The sequence below is a fragment of the Cynocephalus volans genome, chromosome 6 (assembly GCF_027409185.1).
Source record: "Cynocephalus volans isolate mCynVol1 chromosome 6, mCynVol1.pri, whole genome shotgun sequence".
Classification (NCBI taxonomy): Eukaryota; Metazoa; Chordata; class Mammalia; order Dermoptera; family Cynocephalidae; genus Cynocephalus; species Cynocephalus volans.
In genome coordinates this window covers 99607457-99627737 of record NC_084465.1, presented here as the reverse complement: position 1 = coordinate 99627737, position 20281 = coordinate 99607457, and the positions used below count along the sequence as shown (strand labels likewise).

At 56.6% G+C, this 20281-nt stretch overlaps 1 protein-coding gene across 4 annotated transcripts in view; it reads right to left on the bottom strand.

Moving 5' to 3' along the window:
* Positions 1 to 20281, bottom strand: part of MGRN1 (mahogunin ring finger 1) — a 47989-nt gene that overhangs the window by 11287 nt on the left and 16421 nt on the right. For all 4 annotated transcript variants that reach the window (XM_063099358.1, XM_063099359.1, XM_063099361.1 and 1 more), the window contains 10 exons: positions 16522 to 16640; positions 15578 to 15666; positions 14789 to 14935; positions 12014 to 12131; positions 9204 to 9270; positions 8849 to 8898; positions 6850 to 6897; positions 5442 to 5510; positions 3814 to 3973; positions 1000 to 1109 (listed from right to left, as the gene is read on the bottom strand). In XM_063099358.1, coding sequence (XP_062955428.1) covers positions 1000 to 1109; positions 3814 to 3973; positions 5442 to 5510; positions 6850 to 6897; positions 8849 to 8898; positions 9204 to 9270; positions 12014 to 12131; positions 14789 to 14935; positions 15578 to 15666; positions 16522 to 16640 — 977 coding nt within the window. The remainder of the gene's footprint in view (positions 1 to 999; positions 1110 to 3813; positions 3974 to 5441; positions 5511 to 6849; positions 6898 to 8848; positions 8899 to 9203; positions 9271 to 12013; positions 12132 to 14788; positions 14936 to 15577; positions 15667 to 16521; positions 16641 to 20281) is intronic.

Genomic DNA, 20281 nt, shown 5'->3' with positions numbered 1-20281 from the left:
AGTGTATCCAAATCAACGTCGATGCCAACATGCCACAAGAGCCCTTGGGCTGGCGGGGGCCCAGTAGGCAAAAGGGACAGCGTGGCTGGCCTGGGTGGAGCCAGTCAGTAGGCTGGGGTGACAGGACCCCCCAAGGGCGGCCATGCCTCTGCTGCAGCTGTGAGACCACAACTTCAGATTTCGAAACAGAAGCAAGAATTTGGGTTTTAAGGTAAATTTCCAGACTTTTAATCATTGGCCCAGTTTTCGGAAACTGTGTGGGTTGAACACATCCCACCCGATCGAGGAAGGAGGCCTCGTCTTGTGGATAGGCCAACCACAGGGTTCATTCCTCCTTTCTTTTTAAGGAGGTAGCAGGGCCTTTAAGAAGCACTGGATCCAACTATCTCCGCTGAGAGCCAGAAAGGCACAAGCCTCTCGTGATGCTGGCGGCCAGCAGGACCAGGAAGCCCAGGCTGGGCCCTGCACTGCCGATGGCCATCCATACAGCCACTTGCCCCTGACTGCCCGCCCCTGCCTCTCCTCCACCCCATCCCCATCTCTGTATGTGTCTCTTTACCTCCCTGTTTCTGTCTCTCTCTTTAGGTCCTGGAAGCCAGAGTTGGCCTCCGTTGCTGCCTGCAGCAAGGTCTACCTTGAAGATCTGCTGTGGGGCGAGCCCAGAGGGCTGCGGGGCACTCACGCCAGGGAAGGCGGGCAGGGCCACTCAGAAGCACTGCTACAGCCACCCTCGGGAGGGAACCAGATCCTTCACTAAGAACCACGGAGCACCTGTTGGTCTGGCTTGGTGGAGAGATGGTAACAAACGCCCTGGCACGAACCTGACCACGTGGCAGGCTCTCCCTGCCAGCAGGAACAGCAATGACCCCGCGGCTAATGTTTATAGCCCAGCCTGGTCAAGCCACCTGTGGGGACCACCGCACAGTTACAGTCATGTGGTTCTGCCGCACGGGCTCCAGGCCCCCCTGAACCCCTCAGGCAGGAGGAGGCAGCACTTACAGAGTGCTCATCGTGGTCCACGCTCTGGGCCAGGACGGGGCTGAAGCAGATGGGGGACAGGGCTCCTGGCTTCTTGCGCACGGCCCGGATCTGCAGGAGGGCCCGGAAAGCTGCGGCGGAAGCAGGGGCTCACGTTAGGCCAGGGCCGCTCCCAGCACCACTGGCAGGGACGCTGAGCACCCACCACACCAGCCCACCCTGCAGCAGCCCCAGACAGGCCACATTTCTAGATCAGAGGCACAACGGAGTTGTAACAAAATGCCCTGCACAGGGGGACAAAACAAGGCCACGGTGGCGCTGCCTCGGGGAATGTATCCAAGGTGCACCCACACTTCACACCTGTCAGCCCCCAGACCATGAGACGTGGGTGTGACTGACACCACCCGACCGGGCTCCAGCAGCCTCTCCCCAGGGAACCCTGCTGAGGGTGGGACGCAGGCCAGAGGTTCACGTGGGGGAATGTCCCTGACAGTGCAACGTCTCACCGGCATGAGTAGGATATGGTGCACCAGTCTACCCCAGTGCCAGCCCGCGCCCAGAGGGGCCAGTAGGCCCCATGCAACGTGCATAAGAAGCTGTGAGATGGGGAATGCAGGCCATGCCTCAGGGTGAACAGGACACATACAGAAGGCAACCGCGTCCCCGTGCTGATGGGCAGCCCAGGCTGCAGGGCGGGACAGTAGCCTGCTGGCTTGGCACTTTTCAGTAGTCCCCATGTTTTCCACCAGTAGTGAGCAGGCTCTGACACCAGCCACCCATGAGGGGAGCCCCAACCCGTCTTACAGAGGAGGCCGACTGGGGGGCAGCCCAGGCCACATGGGGGGCTCTGAACTCCACTCTGTAGACCCCACCCCACAGCTCACCCCATACCTAAAGATGTCAGAAGTCACCAGCAGTCACGGCACCTGCAGTGAGTCATGGTTCCCGCTTGGGGTCAGTGCCACGCCCTCCCTGAATGGCAACCTGCCTGTGCCCAGAACCCCAGCAGCCCAGCCTGACCTCCCAGGGTCCTCCTTCCCGTCCTTCCACCTCTGCCCTCCTCAGGAACACGGTCCTGACCACCCCCACAGCTCCCCTTTCCTCTGCCTCAACTTCTTACTGTCTGTGCCCCACACTAGGCCCAGACCCCAAACAGGCAGGAGACCCCCCAATCTCTGTGCTACTCAGAGTCAGCACACAGCAGTTGGTCTCCTGAACCCAGGCAGGCCCCACACCTGCTAAACCCCACGGTTCCACAGCTGTCAATTGGCAGACAGTCAAGGTTGCCGGCTGGTGCCAGAGTGCACAGAGCACCACCTCTAGGCCCTGCCCCTGTTCTGGCCTGTCTGGACCCCCTGGGCTTCCGGACCATGCTCTGCCCCCTAGAGAGACCAGAACGCCAGCACAGGACCCACCAGCCCCCGAGAGCACCTCCCGCAGGCTGAGCTCTGCAGGGAGGCCTCAGGCAGCTAATGTTCCTGCAGCACTGGGTTCTCAGAGCACTCGAGGAAGGGGGAGAGAGGGGGCACCCAGGCCCACCTACCAGGGGCTGCTCATGGAAGCTGATGCCACCTCCACCTCAGTGCACTGCAGGTGCCAAGGCTCATCCCCCAATGCCACCCACTTCCTGGGCACAGAGAAAGACTTTCCCATGGTCCACACCTGCCTGGACTTCCTGGTCCTCCACCCCCTGGTGCCACAGCCTCTTTCTCAGACAGGAGAGGCTAAAGGACCCGTGAGCCAGCCCTCCATGCTACCTGATCTCGAGTAGACTAGGCAGGGCCCTGTCGCCTGTCCCCATAGGCCCCAGAGCAGAGCTCACCTGTAGCGCCCTGACCTATCTCGACTGGGGCTTCCTTCTGTGCTCTGAGCCCCAGACCACACAGCCTCATGCTCTGCTACTGCCCACCCAGCCTGCCCTGCAACTCCAGAGCCGCCACTGCGTGCACTCACACACCAGCACCCTCTCCACTGCTTACCTGGCTCCCATGGGGACAACCTCTGTGAGGTGCTGGTGCAGCTGCTTCCAGGTAGCAAGGTCAAGAGCACAGGCCAAAACCCCAGTACCAAACCCACCTCTGCCTTTTGCTGGCCATGACCCTGGGCAAGATCCCTCAGAGGCCCAAAACGGTGACTGGCAAGCCTGACAGCCAGGGTCACAGTTCCTGGCTCAGGAGCTTGGAGATCTCAAAACACAAACGTCCTGCAGCTCCCCAGGCAGGCATCCTCTCTGACCACACCTCAGCCCTTCTCCCACTGCCAGGTCCCAGGACCCCCAGCCTGATGCTCACTGTGACCCAGTGGGTTTTTTACGCTGAGAATGTTCAGGTTCCCTCTATCAGAAGACAAATATTTTTTTCAGAATTATGCCACATGCGACGATTTTTCCTGAGAAAATGTCTGGAGTGCTCCAGAAAACCCAATTTAATTCCTCGGTCAATTTTCTACATCACTTTTCCATCTCACCTCACTAAGATTTTTGTCAAAATGTTTTCTCCATAGCCTCTAAAATAAAGGTTTCATTCACTGATCAATTTTGGTCCAGTTCAAATGTCACTGCAAACATCTGCCCTGAAGGCCCTTCATCCTCAAAGTCTAACCTTCCTGGAGGCAGGTTGTGAAGATCTGAATCGTACCCCATGCTAGTGGGGCTGCTGCTTGCACTAATGCTAACTGTGCAGCCAATGTGTCCTGGTTCATTGTGGACCAGACAAATGAGTGACAGCCCTCATGTTCCTCAGCCAGCAAGGGCTCTGTGGCCTCCCAGGGCTGCCCTAGCCCAGGACTGCTGCGGTGCAGCCAGTCCCTGACCTCCAGACGCTCCCGGGAACTTACGCAGGCGGCAGATGGGGCAGTTGTTGGCCTGGTAGCGCAGCGTGTCGGCACAGGAGGTGCAGAGGCATAGGTGGCGGCAGGGCAGGATCAGTGTGTCTCGCAGGTCGGACAGGCACACCACACACTCGTTGCTGTTGTCGCCGTTCTCATCATCCGAGGGCTGCGGGGACAGAGGCCTGTCGGTCAGTGGCCTCCCAGGGACCTAAGGCCAGGGCCTCATATTGCTCTGCCCAAAGCAGGCCTACCTGTCCTAGCAGTGCCACCATCATCCTCCATGCCCCAGGGGCTTCTGTGGCAAAGGGAAGCTCAGAGGGCAGGAGGAAGTCTCCATGGAACAGAACTCCTCAGGAGAGGCAGCCTGGAGCCGTGCGACACAGCAGAGGGAAAAATCTGTGCCCCCCACCAACTCAAATCACAAGGACTTAGGTCCTTTCTGTTCCTCAGACCCAAAGAGGAAATGTGGAGACATGCCACTACAGAACTGTCTTCATGATGGTCAGGTACCCATCTACATGGTTAAAAAACAAACAAGTCTAATTCATTAGAAATATTTTCATTAAGTAATGGCAGATTCCAGAAACCAAATTAGCAACTGGATCAAGATAAAGCAATTTTTTTTTTTTTTTTTTAAAGATGACCGGTAAGGGGATCTTAACCCTTGACTTGGTGTTGTCAGCACCATGCTCTCCCAAGTGAGCCATGGGCCGGCCCCCAATAAAGCAAAATTCTAAAACAGGGAGCAGCTAACTATGCCTGCTGCCTGTTTCTACAAATAAAGTTTAATTGGAACAGTCACGCCCACTGGATTTTGTGTTGGTTATGGCCACGTTGAGTAGATGCCATAGAGACTGTATGTCCTGCAGAGCCAAATATAGCTACCACCTGGCCCTTCACAGAAAACCGGTGACCCCTGGTATAAAACATGTACATGAGCACAGCCACCAAGCTGAGGCCAGGCCTGGCCATGCTGCCCTGTCCTCTCGCCTCCCACTGGTTCCAGCTGTTCTGGGCCCTGCGCCACATGGAGGCTGGTGTGTGCAACTTTCAGAGATTTTAAGACACGGGCAGCAGTTCTGTCCATGCCAGTGTGCCTTCAGAAACAATGAAAAAAGCTGCTACCCTCCCCATGCCCTGCTAGGCCGCCACTTTTCAGCTGCTTCTAGAGACTTCTAGAAGGCAGGTCTCTATTCCACATAGCTGCAGGGGCTCACTGTCCCCGGGGAGGCAGGAGCCCACCAGCAGGGGGCAGCACTGGCCTAGCCACTGACAGGAAGGAATCGCAAAGGCAGCGGCACCCGGAGGGGGCAGGATGGAGTCCTGTGTTCCCAGGCTGCCCTGGCAGACTTGGAAGCCAGTGAATTTACTGGAAAAAGGGACAAAGTGTTCCATAGACTCTGTTAACTTAAAAAAATATATTAAGGAAAAATGATGGCATCTGGGGACCTGAAACCTCCAGAGGAAGGCATAGAGGGGCCTGGCTTGGCTACTCAACCCTCAGGGCCCTGGCCAGGCCTGTGAGACCCCGAGCAAGTCATGCCCAGCGAGTCCAGTGGGCCTGCACATGGCAGAAGGAAACCAGGGGCATGTGACTGGCCTGGAGTTCACAGGTGACCACTGCAAGGATGTACCTTGGTCTCCTGGTTGTTCTTGTTCTCGATGCCATAAATCTCCTGCAGCAGGTAACTGACTCGGTCCACCTGGAGAGCAGAGAGGGGTGCGCTGGGCTCTGGCCAGCCCCCACACAAGGGCTCCTCTGCCCCCATGTGGCCCAACACCACCTCCACCATACCAGGCTCAGGTCCCAGGTGCAGGCATAGCTAGGAATTCTGTCAGCTCATCCGCTCCACCCCCTAGGGCCAAGAGACGGCAAGGGAGAACTTCCACCTGCCCAGCCTAACCAGCAGCACCAGGAGCAGGGCCCAGTGGTTTTGCCCACCATGGGGGTCCTCAGCCACACTAAAGGTAGGCCCAGCAACCACACCTCTGCCCATCTCACCCTCTCCAACTCCACAAAAAAACCACTGTGGAGCCACCCGTCACTAGCCCCACAGGAGCAACGAGAGTCAGTTCCTGAAGGCACCATATGGCAGCCTTTCTAGAACCTCACTCCCCAGGCATGAAAATGTTTCTGGTCTCAGACACCGAACCAATTCCTACAAGCTGTATTCTGTCCTGCAGCTCAGGCCCAACCCAAAGGCCTCACCCTGACCCATATTCCAAAGTGGTCTGAGCTGCTGGGTTTCCCAGTTCCCCATACCACGAGCACCTCTTCAGGGAGCCAGGGTCCTGCCAGTCGGCTCTCAAGAGCCCTGACCAGCATTGGGGGGGGCGGGGGTCCTGCACCTTCTCCAGCACCTTCAAGGTCTGGATCTGCCAGAGTTCACTCTACCTCTCTTAAAAAGCTAAGGAACACCATTCCCAGGTTGTGGCTTGAAACAGGTCTTACACACAAGAGCAACTACACGTACGGGAACTGCTGACCATGGCTTTGAAATACAGACCCCAGCCGTGACCCGCTGTTAAAATCAGCCTCCATATCAAGGTCTAACAGAGCTCAGTTTGGGGGATGCCATCCTCTAAATTCTCACAGCGCTTACATGTGAGTCCACCAGGAATAACTCTTCCTGGCATAGGACCTTGGGATTACTGACCCCAAAGAAAACTTAAACTAGTCTGCAGCTTCCATCTGCTCCTTCCTTTCAAGTATTGATTAAGTCAAACTTTGACCAATACTGAAGCATTTTCCCTGTCTCCTTCTTTCCTCCATCCATTCATCCAATAAATAGTTACTGAATGCTGACCAAGCTCCTGGCACCACGGCTCAAGCTAGACAGGACTCAAGGCCTACAGAGTCGCTGCTGGCACCAGGTGGGCATACCACACGCATGCACTCACCCAGGGACATGGAGCCCAGCAGGCACCCAGCCAGTAGGTTATTCGCAGCTACTGCAACATAGTTCATGGAGACTACATGTGTGTGCGTGCATGTGTCTTTTAAATCAAAAGGGGACATGCTATTTCATCTGACAGACTTACAATTTGCTTCTGCTTTAAGGGCTTCACAGAGAAGCTGCCGTCCACATGCTGCAGGGGAGAGAGACACAGGGTTAATGGGTTAAGCTGGCACCTCTGAGCATCCCTGCTCAGCCTCTGAGGCCCTCTCTGGCCAGTCCACAACCATGGCTGAAAAAAGGAGGGACCAAGTGAAGACTAGAGCTAGGCCAGATTTCTCAAAATGTGGCCCTCAGACCTGGCTTCAAAACTACCTGGAGAAACCTCTAAACATACGGCCTCCTGGGCCCCGCCCTGAACTACAGACCCAACTCTCCCTGGGTGACTCTCAGGCACAATCAAGTTCAAGACCACTCAGCCAAGTTCTGATGAAGAACGAGAGGCTCCCCAACATCAAGCAGTAGCACCTGGAGAGAGAACATTAAGACAAGTTCTTGCTCTCCGAGGGCATAGCTTAGTTAGAAGATGGCACAAAGCAGGCACACACATACATACGCAGGAAAGCTCAGAGCTCTAAAAACGTCAGGACAAAATAGAACAGCCACACTCGGCACTATCCAGGGAAATACACAGCTCAGAGTTCGACAAGGTTAATTAGGTGTTAGATATGAGATCTTGAGACAATGCTAATTATCCCTTCTAAGTCAACCAAGACCTGCACTCAAGAGTTTTCAGTTAAGGCTGATGGGTTCTAACAGAAATTTCTAGAATGTTGGATTCCAAAAATAAGGCAGTTTCTCACTGGGCTCTAAGCACAGAAAGGACTGTTTGCCAGAGATGGCCCATCTGCCTTGGCAAGAGCGCACAGATGTGTACATAGTAACCACCTCTTCCAACAAGGCCGGGCCCAGGGAGTGCAGCTGGCAAGCCCAGAGCTGAGGCAGGAGAAGGCTGACCTCGCCTGGCATTTGTGTCAGCACAGTCTGCCCCTGGCCCAGGAGAACACAGACCCAACCTCACCGCAGGAGAAATAGACCAGAGGGACCCTTAGACCCACCTGTACGGCCTCAAGATCACAGGCAGGAGCCAGGCTTTGCACCTACAGCTCTCAGGGACTGCAGACACACACCAGGGGCGAGGGGGCCCAGTGTCAGCAGGACACAGGAGTGGTGACAAGTCTGAGCCTGCTTCCTCCTGGGGCCTGTGTCTCTTGTCACTCCTGGGCCACAGGCAGGTGCTGAAAATGCTTTACAACTGCAGAGTGCTGGCAGATGTCAGAAAGCACTGGGAGGGTGGGTGGTCAGCTATGGCTGACCCAGTAGGGGACACACCCACCACCTCTAGCAAGGCTCTTAGGGAGCAGGGACCCACGCAGGGCGGGGTCAGGGGGCACCCGTGCTAGGGAGGCAGCAGACCCTCACCGGTCCACCAGTACCCACTGAGCATCTGCTGCATGCCAGTTGTCATGCTTGGCTCTGAGGACACAGCAACAGACTAGCAGGGTCAGTTCTGCCCTCACGGACATCAAATAAGGAAGCACAACAAATGTTTGCCCTGAGCAGTCAGGAACGGCCTCCTGCAGGGGGCAAGGCCTCCAACCCCTGCGGGGCTGGGTGCCACAGCTGAGGGAAGAAGGGGCAGAGCATGTGCAAGGTGGGGAGTGCAGGGCACCAGATGGGGCTGTGAAGGTCCCAGGTGACAGCGAGGACATTGGGCTGGGGGGAAAGGGCCATGGTTCTTCCAAGACGGGAGCAGCTGTACGACTCTCCACATCTCAGGGAAAGTTAGTGTGTGGCAGATAGCCCTCCATGTAGGTGCCCCAGCCCCTGTGTCAGCAGGTTCTAGAGAGTTCCACAGGGCTGGCCCTAGTCTAGAATATCCTCCCTTGCCACACTCCAAACACCTTTTGAAAGCTTCCCAGTGATGATGCTCAGCCTCAGGGCCAGCCTCCCAGGAAGCGCAGGGCTGCTGGGGACCTTCCACCCACCCAGGGGCTGACACCCAGTGCCTTCAACAGGCCCTGGCCCCACGCTCAGACCCCAGCTCCCAGGTCACAAAGACTGAGGACCAGGTCAGCACTTACCTTTTCAAAGGCAGCCAAGAGCACATGGGCATGGCCAGTCACTTCCACAACTACCCAGGACAGAGACAGGAGAGAGCAGTCAGAGCCAAAGCAATAACCCCACCCAGGCCTCTCCCACCCCTTCCTTCGGCCGGTTCTGCCCTGGCAGCACCCAAGCCACCCCCATGCCTGCAGATGCCCCACATGGCAATCCCGTGGCCCTGAGCCTGGGCGTGGGCTGTGCTGACATCCGGCATCGCTTCTGGAAGACTCCTCACGCTGACCAATGGGAGAAGGGCCTCGGGAAGCAGCTTCCTCCCCACAGGGCCCGCACACTCATGAGGGAGGACGGGGGAGGGAGGGCTGGACCGCTCACCATCACCTTCGTCCACCACGGCCTGGATGACCACTGGGAACACGCCCCGGTCCAGGTCAAAGTTCAGCTGAGGAGGAAAGGAGGAAAGAATGGTCAGGACTGAGGCAGCCAAGCCGGCGGGTCCAAGAGACAGCCATGGGGAGAAGGCCCGGCAGGCAGATGGCATCACAGCAGAGCCAGAGGACAGAGGGACAAATGGCAAAGGGGGTACAGATGCCTGGGTTGGCACCTTTTTGAAATGGTAAACTGTATAGAGCATAAACATTGCCATTTTAACCATATTTAAGTGGCATTAAGTACATTCACAATGTCATGCAACCATCACCATATCCACTTCCACAACTTCACCACCCCAAACAGAAACGCTGTGCCCATTAAACATTAACTGCCCAGCCCCAGCCCCCAGAAACCCCCAGTCCACTTTCTGTCTCCATGGATTTGCTTGCTCTGGACACTTCCTGTAAGCGGAATCACACACTATTTGTCTTTTTGCATCTGGCTTCTCTTGCTCAGCACAACGTTCCGAAGTCCACCATGCTGCGGCGTGTGTGAGTGCTCCCCTCCATCTCATGGCTGAATGCTACGCCACGGTGTGCACAGACCACTCTGTTTTTCCAGGCCCCCATTCATGGATGTGAGCTATTTCTACATCTTGAGACTTATACTGCTGCAAACACTGAAGTACACTTATTTCAGCCCATTTTCAATTCTCCTGGGTATATACCTCGAGTGGAAGTGCTGGGTCACAGAAAGGCACCTGGCTCAGCCCCCACCAAAGAAAGAAGGGATGGGAAGCCCTCATGGCTCGCCTGAGTTCAGGAGAAACCCCCTTGTGCCTGTCATTGCCCCACCGCCCTCAGGCTAGAGGCTGCTCTCCTCCCTGTGGCCTGCAAAGCCCTGACTGGATGGTTCAGTTTCTGCCTCTGGCTCCAACCTCCTTCAAGGCAGCACCCTCGGCCAGACCAGCCCTCTCCCGCTCCTCATGGGACACCAGCTCCCTCCAGCCCTCCCCTGCGGACAGTTTCCATGCTGGCTCTCAGGAAAGGCAGGGCTGTGACTCAGAGTCCAGCTCCTCACCTGTTCACTATGAACAAGCCCCGACCTGAGCCTCAGCTTCCCCATCTGCTGAGCGCGGGCCTGGGAGGGCACACAGTCAACCCCAGCAGTTCACCAACCCATGGAAGCGATGGGAACCAAGGAAAGCTCCGGGGCAGGGAAGGAAGTTGCCCAGCCTCCTCTGGGAAGGTGGCTGCAGGGCACAGAAGAGGAAAGAGCAGGGTGGTGGTCAAGGGGGAGGTCACAGCTGATGCTGGCTGTGTGGAAACATCTATGCACACCAGAAACCACATGCTGGGGAGGTGGAGGATGTGTCCACACCCACCCAGGGCCAAGCCATCTCAAGGACGCCACCAAACCCAGACTTGGGAGAGGGAGGGCCCCTGCTTTCCCTGGCTCCTGCCTTGCTCTGTGGGGGTGATCACACAAGACGTGGGCCCCCTCTGTGAGCCTGTTTCCCACCTCCCCCTGAGCCAGTATGCAGGAGCCACCATGCCAGAGTTGCCCTGGTGACGCTGGGGTAACGCTCAATGCTGCCCTCACAAGGGCTGGAATTAAGCCCAGGAAGGGGGAGTTCATGCACTAGCAGCTGCTTGTGTAGGTGACAGAGCCAATGGAGAGAGCAGGGCTTTGTGGAGCATGTCCCTGCACCTGTCCCCACACCCCCAGCCATGGGGCTGGAACGTGATCGGGGCTGGAACGTGATCAGAGGACCTAGCACCTTGGCGCTGACATGGGCCACTTCGCGCTCTGGGGGGCCTCCGAGCGATCTGCACTTTCCCTCCATTGCACTCTACAAACAGAATGCTGGCAGCTGTGCTTTGCTGGCATTAAGATAAAAACCAATGGTTTGGGGAGGTGCCCGCACCAGCGGGTGGTGAATGCGGCCTTTCTCTCCCCCCTCTGCTGGCAGACAGGGGCTTACAATGGGCGGCCCCACGTGAGCACTCTGCATACTAATCATGAACCCCTCATGGCCATCCTGGGAGGGAGGGACTGTTCCTAGCTCCAGTTTACGGATGGGGAAACCAAGGCTGGGAGAGGCTGCAGAACTTGCCCGGCTTCACATAAAGGGATAGAGCCTCTTCCACCCCTGTCCACCTGCTCCTGGGAAAGGCCACCGCTGCTGCCCCAGACACCACTTGTCCTTCTGTCCTTGAGACTCTGTTCTTATCAACTCTGACATACCTGGGCCTCCTTCCCCACCTGTCCAAACCCCACCAAAACGTGCAGACACTGTTGTCTTTACCAGTTCAGCACCCGAGCATACTCTTCAGGTGGCAGCACCCAATTTTCCTTGGGGATCCACCTCTCTCCTACTCTGGTTCTGTGCGATCTGGCCAAAGGGTGGTATGCCCCTGACCCGAGTGGGGGACCACAGAGGGAGGGCATACAGGCTCCGAACACCTCTGGGACCCAGGCCGAGACTGCATCACTGCGCCGGTCTGCAGGCTCAGCCCCAGGGGCAAGGTGCTCCCCTTGAGAGCAAAACCAGCTTGGTAAGACCGTGGCCCCGACTTCCTCACCACCCCCAGCCCTGTATCGGAGCCTCCTGAACAGCTGCTGCTTGGCCAGGCCTCTATCCGCAGGGTCCAGCCAATGCCCAACCCAAGCCTCACTCCATGGTCCAACCACAAGTCCGACTGCGGCCACGCCCTGTGCCCGTCAACCACGCAGATGAACCTGGACAGGCCCTAAAGGGAGAGGACTGAGGGAAAGGTGCAAGAGGGAAGGAGGGGGAGCCAGGAAATTACCTCATCGTCCCTCCACTGTGAGAAGTCGATCTTGAAGGAGGGCAGGGAGAACTGCTGGCTCACACCTCGCTTGTAATGCACAGTCTCGGACTGCAGAGGAGGGCTCTTGGGGCTGTATCTGTGGAGCGGCCAGAGGGACAGGTAAGACTGCTGTGGGCACAGCCCCTGCGCCTTCAGGCCATGCCTCCACCTGACGCCGGCAGGGCTGGCAGTCATCTGACTTCTGGGGACCAAGGAGCAGGGCCAAGCACTCCCTGATGGGCGCAGGAAGTGGCCCACGTGGCACCTCAGCCCTCGCCCCTCCACTGCCTCACGCAGCCCTGCCTGGGTCACACCCGGGTGTGATTCTTCCAGAGCCCATGCCTGCCAGATCCCTCTGCTCCCCACACAGAAGTGGCTCTGCTGTCCCACTGGGTTTTAGCTTGTTTGCGTTTCTGGATGAAAGTGGTACAAACCGTGGAGACTGCGAGCGCTGCCCCAGACTGGTGCCTGCTCCCCTGCTCTGGAAGAGACCCACGTGGCACTCCTGGAGCATCAACGCACACCCACACCATACGCAGCATGGGGCCTCTGCTTTAACGTGCACACAACAGCCCCTGCACTCTTTCTCATCCCGGTACAGCCAGAAGCTGCCACAATCATCGTGTATAAGTCATATGCTCTCTGAGCTACCGCACAGGCTCCACTGTGGTTTGACTCTAAATGAGCCCATCAGGCCTCCTGGGGTACACAGGTAGTCTCCAATATCGTTCCATTCCCAACAGCTGTGCTTCAAGAACCACCCTTCTGCACACATCTGAGCCACATGTTCAGTGCATCCCCAGCTAAAACCCTAGGACAGGGACGGCTGGCTCAAAGGGCACGTGCATTTTCAGTTCTTTTTTTAAAAAGATGACCAGTAAGGGGATCTTAACCCTTGACTTGGTGTTGTGAGCACCACGCTCAGCCAGTGAGCGAACTGGCCATCCGTATATGGGATCCGAACCCGGGGCCTTGGTGTTCTCAGCACCGCACTCTCCCGAGTGAGCCACGGGCCGGCCCCCGCATTTTCAGTTCTGATGACTCTGGTGTCTCCCCATTCAGAGACCCACGGCAAAGGCCTCACCTGCCTCCCTTCGCCCCACCCCCATGCTCACTGTCTGCTGGAGCCCCTCTAGGTCTCTTGGACAAGGACACTCTCGAGAGCCTTAGCATATCTGGCCTGGGAGGCTGGGGTTGTCGCTGATGTAGGCACAAAGACAGGAGAGGCCCTGCCCTGGCCGCAGCCCAGTGCAGGAAGGAACACCGCAGGGAAGGCCAGGCTTGGGCTTCAAGGAAGGGCCAGGCTGCTCCTCAGGCAGACCTAGGCTCTCTTTTACCAGTTGTGGGACCCTGGACCACACCCTCCCCCCAGTCTGAGCCTCAGTTTCCCTGTTGGGAAGTGGGAGGGGCCAGAGAAGGAGCAGGAGGGTGGCCCACCCTGTGGCTCACATGGGCAGAGCCTTTGCAGGCTAGGTGGGGTCTGGGTGCCTGGACTCGGCCTCTGGCTCCTCTCCTGCTCCTCTTCGTTCTGGAAACATTTGTTCTGGGACCACCAAAGCCCAGCAAACCAGGAGGGAAACCAGGCTCCTCCCAGGTCTCAGGAAAGGCGGACTGCAGCATTTCTATCGCCACCCGGCCTCCGGGGGGCGAGGACACAGCCCACACCAGCCAGGTCTGGCTGGTCATCCTGCTTTTTTAGCTCTTCTGGTGGCAGCAGGACCCTCTCCTAGAGCACACCTACATGGTGGGCAAAGGCGTGATGCAGACGGCAGCAGAGCTTCCAGGCTGGGAGCGTGGGGGAGGCAGGCAGTCCACTCGCCCATCCCAGCCTGTCTGACCTCACCCTTGTCCCCTCTGTGGCAGGCCCCGGGCACCTCCCCAGAATCCGGGGCTCCTCCAGTGTGGTGGCTAAGCCCAAGGAAAACAAAAACCACAGGCCTGTTTCACAGCATGGTTCCTGACAGCTCCTAGTCCCTTGGAATTTCCTGGATGACAGGAGCATCTTTTGTTCTAATGAGGCGACTCTTAGGGGCTCCTGTACATGGGCTGGTCACCAGAAAGACCAAGCCATGATCAGAAGCCTGGAACTTTCAGCCCCACCCTGCATCCTCCAGGATGGGAGAGGGGCTGGAGACTGAGTTTTAACTGATCACACCTATATGATGAAGGCTCCATGAGACCCCTGAAGGATATGGAGGGCTCCCAGGTCACCGAACACAGGAAGCATGGCGTGCACAGAGAGGGCACGGGATCTCCACACCCTTCCCACACACCTCACCTGTGTACCCCTGCATCTGCTGTTCATCTGAATCGTTTGTAACGCTCTTTACAACCAACTGCTAACACAAGTAAGGTGTTTCCCTGAGTTCTGAGAGCCGTGCTGGCAAATGATCAAACATGAGGAGCGGGTGTGGGACCCTGATTTTCAGCCAGTCAGTCAGAAGTACAGGTGACCAGTGGGCTTGCAACTGGTGTGTGAGGTGAGGGCGTCTTGTGGGGCTGCACCCCTCACCTGTGGGGTCCTCATGAACTCTGGGTAGTTAGCATCGAAACTGAACTGAATTATAGCACACCAGTGGGTGTCTCCAGAGAACTGAAAGATTACTTGGTGTGGGAGAAACTGCCCCATATTTTGGTGTCAGAAGTGGAGTGTTGAGAGTCTAATGGGAGAATGTTTTTTTCTCCCCCCATGGTCAAGAAGACAGACAGAAGGCTCACAGGGAGCCCGAGGCCCCCGGAGCCCATGGGACTCACACAGCCCTGCCGTTCAGGAACTCCTCCACCGCCTGGCAGTAGATGGTAATGGCCACACGGGCGTCAGCATCAAAGGTGAACTCCAGGCTGTACAGCACCCGGGGCTTCTCGCTGTCCTCGGTGGGGCTGTCGGCATCATCTTTGTACCTACCCAGGAGGCAGAGGGAGAAGCTGCGCGTCAGCAGGGCCATAGCCACAAGGCCCACTTCCCAACCCACATGACTGAGGGGCCCGCAGAGCTGGCTGCTTGGACACATCCCACTTTTTTAGCAAATGTGGAGACCCATTTCCTGTTTGGAAAGACCCAGCAATCCAGGCTCTGCCTTCCCTTTCTGCCACAGAGAAGGGGGTGAATGCTCTCACTTTAGAAACAGCCCAGGTCTAAAGCAGAGTTTCTCAGCCTACTAGACTCCAGGGCAGGATCATTCTTGGCTGTGGAGCTGTCCTGCACACTGTGGGATGTATGGCAGCACTCTGGCCTCCCCGTTAGAGGCCAGGAGCACCCCACCCCCCAGCTGTCTCTAGACCTTACCCAGTGCACCCTGGGGGAACAATCGTGGGCAAGAATTCCTGATTTAAAGGCTCGAGTTCCACCAGCCCTTTCCTGCCCTTGCCCAAGGGGCAGTGCTGGGTGCTGCAATCCTGCTTGTGGCCTCTGGCTCCACAAAGAGGGAGCAGAGACAGAGCCCACGTAATCCCTCCTCCTCTTCCCCAGCATAAAACTGGAGCCTCTGCCCCGGGCTGCACCCCACAGAGCCTCGAGCACCCCAGCAGGGGTCAGAGGCTCACCTCACAAGCCGCAGGGAGTCTTTGCGGATGTTCACCAGGCTCCTCAGTGTCTTCACCGGCTCATGGGGAGCTGGAGTGACATAGGGAAACTAGGAGGGAAAAACCCAAAGCAATCCCAGATGACTCCCTCGGGAGTGGCAGAGGATAGCGAACAGGGACGATGGGGAACGGTCCCAGCTGACAGGCATTCCTGGGTTCTTGCTCCCACATGAGGGGCTGTGCTAAACACTAGTGTACTATTCTCATTTGCAGTGAAGGGAACCATGGGCCACATGGCTGGTACATGGGAAAGCTAGACTAGACAGAGCTGCCCCAAGTGGTCCGGCCACTCATCCCTGACCCCTAATACCAGGAAGGCCCCTCAGCAACCCGACCTGGCCGGGGATCCCTTGCCCCTGTCCTGTGGAATGTGGATTTCTTTTTGGGTTTTAAAGAAAGTCATCCAAGAGGCCTAGAACCACACCTGTAACTACATGCAGCCCCTGCAGCCTGGACACGCCAGCTCAATAAAGGTTGCTCTTGGGCCGAGCCCATGGTGCACTCGGGAGAGTGCGGTGCTGGGAGCGCAGCGACACTCCCGCCGTGGGTTCGGATCCTATACAGGAATGGCCGGTGCACTCACTGGCTGAGTACCGGTCACGAAACAGACAAAAAAATAAAAAATAAAAAATAAAGGTTGCTCTATCCCTCGGTGATCTGCCCCAGCTACTGGCATCTCAGGTGCACAGCCGGGACACACCCTGTTCCAGGTCACATGCCCACCTCCAGCTCAACTACAGTCCTGCCAGGAGCTCTGCCTGCCTGGGGGTAACTCAGTGCCTACCTGTTCTCACAGCTGGACACAGACGTCCAAGGACGGTGGCCTCCCGCCCCCAGCTGGACACAGACTGCCAAGAACAGGGGCCTCCCACTCCTGCAGCCCCACAACCCGGCCCCAGACCTACTTGGACTGGGCGGCTGCCCAGGAAGTTCAGATCCATATTCTCTCCAAAGAGGTAACCTTCAGGGTGGGGAGTGTCAAATTTCTCGCCTCCCATGAAAAAATGTGAAGCAAAGTAGTTTCCTGTTTAAAAAGGAAACACAGTTGTAGATTGTGAGGCTCTCCACATTCCTGTGGGAACATCGGACAGCCATGCAGCCCAGCCCTGACAAAGGCTCCATCCTGAGAAATGGCCCCAGCTGCCCTGTGGCTCTTGCTCCAGCCACCCAGCCTCAGCCTTCCCGGGCAGCCTCTGCACAGCACCACCCCCATGCCCACCCTCTCCTGGACCACCCCTCCCTGTGCAGACTCAGTGGCCAGTTCTCAGCTCCAACGCCAGTCCTACCCAGGTACCTGTGCACCTGACCTTATCTGGAAGTAGGGTCTTTGCAGAGACGATCAAGTTAAGATGAGGTCATACTGGATTAGGGGGGCCCTAAATCCAGTGGCTGGTGTCTTTCTAAGAGAACAGAGAGGGAGATCTGGATACAGAGGCACACATAGAGGGAAGAAGGCCGTGTGAAGACGGAGGCAGAGATCAGAGTGGTGTGGCCACAAGCCAAGGAATGACAAGGAACACCTTGAGTGCCAGAAGCAGCAAGACAAGGAAGGATCCCTCCAGTGCCTTCAGAGGGAATGAGACCCTGCCAACACCCTGATTTCCAACTTCTGGCCTCTAGAACTGAGAGATAATAATACATTCCGTGTGTTGAAGCCCCTGTTTGTAGTCATTTTTTTAGAGCCACCCCAGGAAACCCATACATGTTCCCTGACCCCAGTCCCATGTACTTTTTCATCCCAGCGCTGCCCACAGTTTAAAACTCTCTGCAGACCTGCAGTGTTACTCCCCTCGCGCCCCTCCCCTGTGAAGACTGAGGCTGTAACTGGCTCCCATCGTGCCTGGCACACTTGGGCACTCAATTCGCATTTCTCCTACAAGGGGGAATGAAAGGCATCAGATGCCAATCAGCTGCAGAGAACTGACCTCGTGATCCCACTGGGAAAGTGCCAGGAGTGTGGCCTCCTCCAGACGTCCTGACTGATGCCTGCCCACCGTTCCCCCTTTCCCTCTGGCACAGAGGACTTGAGAGGAAGACCACAGGGTCTGAGAACCTTGTGGATTCTCAGATTCAGAGCACCTGAGCCCATTTGGGTCCTTCCTGAGACACCCCGTGGGAAATTTGGGCCCTTCAAAGCTACCAGGAACACCAGCAACAACCTGTGCCCTTCCCGAGAACCACAGCCCCCATTATGGCGGACACAGACATGGTCACAAAGGTGGCCAGGCCCAGGGGATGAGCCTCCTTCTCATGGAGAGGGCCCAGACCAAGAGTCCAGCCCGAATGCTCTTGACTGCAGTAAATGTGAGGCAGGAGTGGGTGGGAGCCTAACCCCAACCCTAACCCCATCCCTAATCCCAGTCTTGATCCCAACCCCAAACCATAACCCCAGTCCTAATCCCAAACCCAACCCTAACCCCAACCCCAGTCCTGGCCCCCCCCAAACCTAACCCCAACCATAACCCCAGCCCTAACCCCAACCCACCACATGGACCACAAACCAGCAAGAGCCAACTGCAGCAAGAAGACAAGATCAAAGCAGCAATTAAACAAATGCAACACCCCGATTTTCTGGAATGCCCCAGAGCTGTCAGTCACACAGACCTGGATATGCTGACATGGAACGACGGTCATGGAATATTTATTAGTAAAAAGAACAAGCGGAATGTAGTGTAGGATCACGTTTTGAGGGGTGACTGCACACACTGAGACGTACGTGATACAAGTTGTGGGGACACAGAGCCGTCTGAGGGACGCGCCCAAGAGGCTGCCCTGGAAGCCAGTCCAAGGCTGACGAGGCGGGGCCCCAAGCCCAGACCTCCTGCTGTGCCTGAGGCCTCAATGTGGTGTTCTCAAGTCAAGGTAAAGAATGACTGAGATACAGGGAACCACAAGGACGCCTTCCCATGTCACCTGGGGTTTCCACGCAGTGCATTTTAACATGCAGAGACCTTAAAAGTCCTACTTCCCACAACGGCCTATAGGGTGGGGAGGAGCAGACGAGGCTCCCAATGTCTGTGGACAGGTGCTCTCTGGACCCTGTCTCTGCACCCTGCTTCAGTCTCGGTTGGCCTTGGCCCATCCAACCTTGAGCTCAGATCGTGGAGAAGGGGGGCACGCAGCTCAGAGCTGCCTGGCCTGTGTGCCCAGACATGCCCAGTGCTCGCTAACATGCACATGGCACTCGCCTCTGGAAACCAGCCGCACTAATCACCATGTGACACTCAAGTCAGGGCTGCAGCAGTGTGGTAAGAGGGATGTGGGGAGGCCTGGTGACCCCACAGACTAGACAGTGACTCAACGTCTAGGATACCCTTCGTGGGGACAGGACCCCACCCTGCTGATGCAGACTCTGAGGTGGGATCCGGAAAAGGCCAGGCAGCCCTGATGTGAAGGGAAGGCTCAGGAGAGGGCAGACTCGGGCACAGGAGCCAGTTCCCTGGCCCAGAAGCCTCCTGTCCAACCTCCTCCTGGGGAACCATCAAGGCTCAACCACTTTATGTGAAACAAGTCCCCAGAGTTTCCTCTCTGTGGGAAGAAGTGGCCTCCAAAATGGCCCCCAATGGGTCTCACCTCCTGGTAGTCATGTCTTGAGGGAGACTCCTCCCATGCTGAAGAAGGCAAACCCATGCCACCAGTCGATACTGTGGAAATGATGGAGTGACTGCTAAGGCTCCCGGAAGCCGACCGCCATGCTGTGAGGACACTCAAGCAGCCCCATGTGGCAAGGAACTGAGGCCCCTGCCACCACCAGGCATGTGAGTGAGCGAGACAGATCCTCCAGCCCCAGCCGTGCCCTCGGATGGCTGTGGCCCAGCCGACAGCTTGCTGCAGCACCCAGCTAAGCAACTCCCAAATTCCGGACCCGCAGAAACTATGAGATGACAATCACTGCTATCGTGAGCCTCTAAATTTTGAAGTAATTTGTTACCCAGAAGGAGATAACTAATACTTCTGAAACCTAGTCTGGGTGACCCTTGTCATCCTCTCTGGGCTCCAGATTGTAATATATTCCTGTAGTGCCTGTCCAGGTCAAAGCCACCAGCACCTTCTGCCTGGTTACTGCACCCAGCCCCACTGAACCCCAAAGTCTGCTTGCCATGGCCCACTGCTCTCGAACTTCTGGTGTCTTCCTAACCACAGTGGAATAAGTCCCAAACTCCTCCCCACAGCCAGCAAGGCCCAATACAATGCTCACCCTGCCAACCCATCCATACCTCAGGACCTTTGTCCTGATGCTTCCTCTGCTCATCAAATTCTTCCCCAAGAGCTCTGCCTGGACCCACCACCTCAGGTGACCTCAGCAAGACCGTTTCTGACCACTCCTTTTTAAACTTGCACCCTCCACCCTACTTGCTGACCAACCTACCCACACCCCACGGCCCTGCTCTGCTTTATTCTTGTCCACGGCACTTTGTAGTCTGACGTGCCATACACAGGAGCCTCCAAAGTCTAAGTGTAACTTTCAGTTGTAATAACTTCGGAAGAACAAAAGCTACAAAACGAAATCTCTGGATTCGGAGGTAACAGGCGAATATTACTTCTCTGCTTTCTCTGTATTTCATAAGTTTTCTAAAATTAACACATTGTAAAACAAGAAAAATTATTTTTAGAAGACTTGAGACATGGGACAAGGATGTTTGTTACAGTAGTGCCTGTAATATC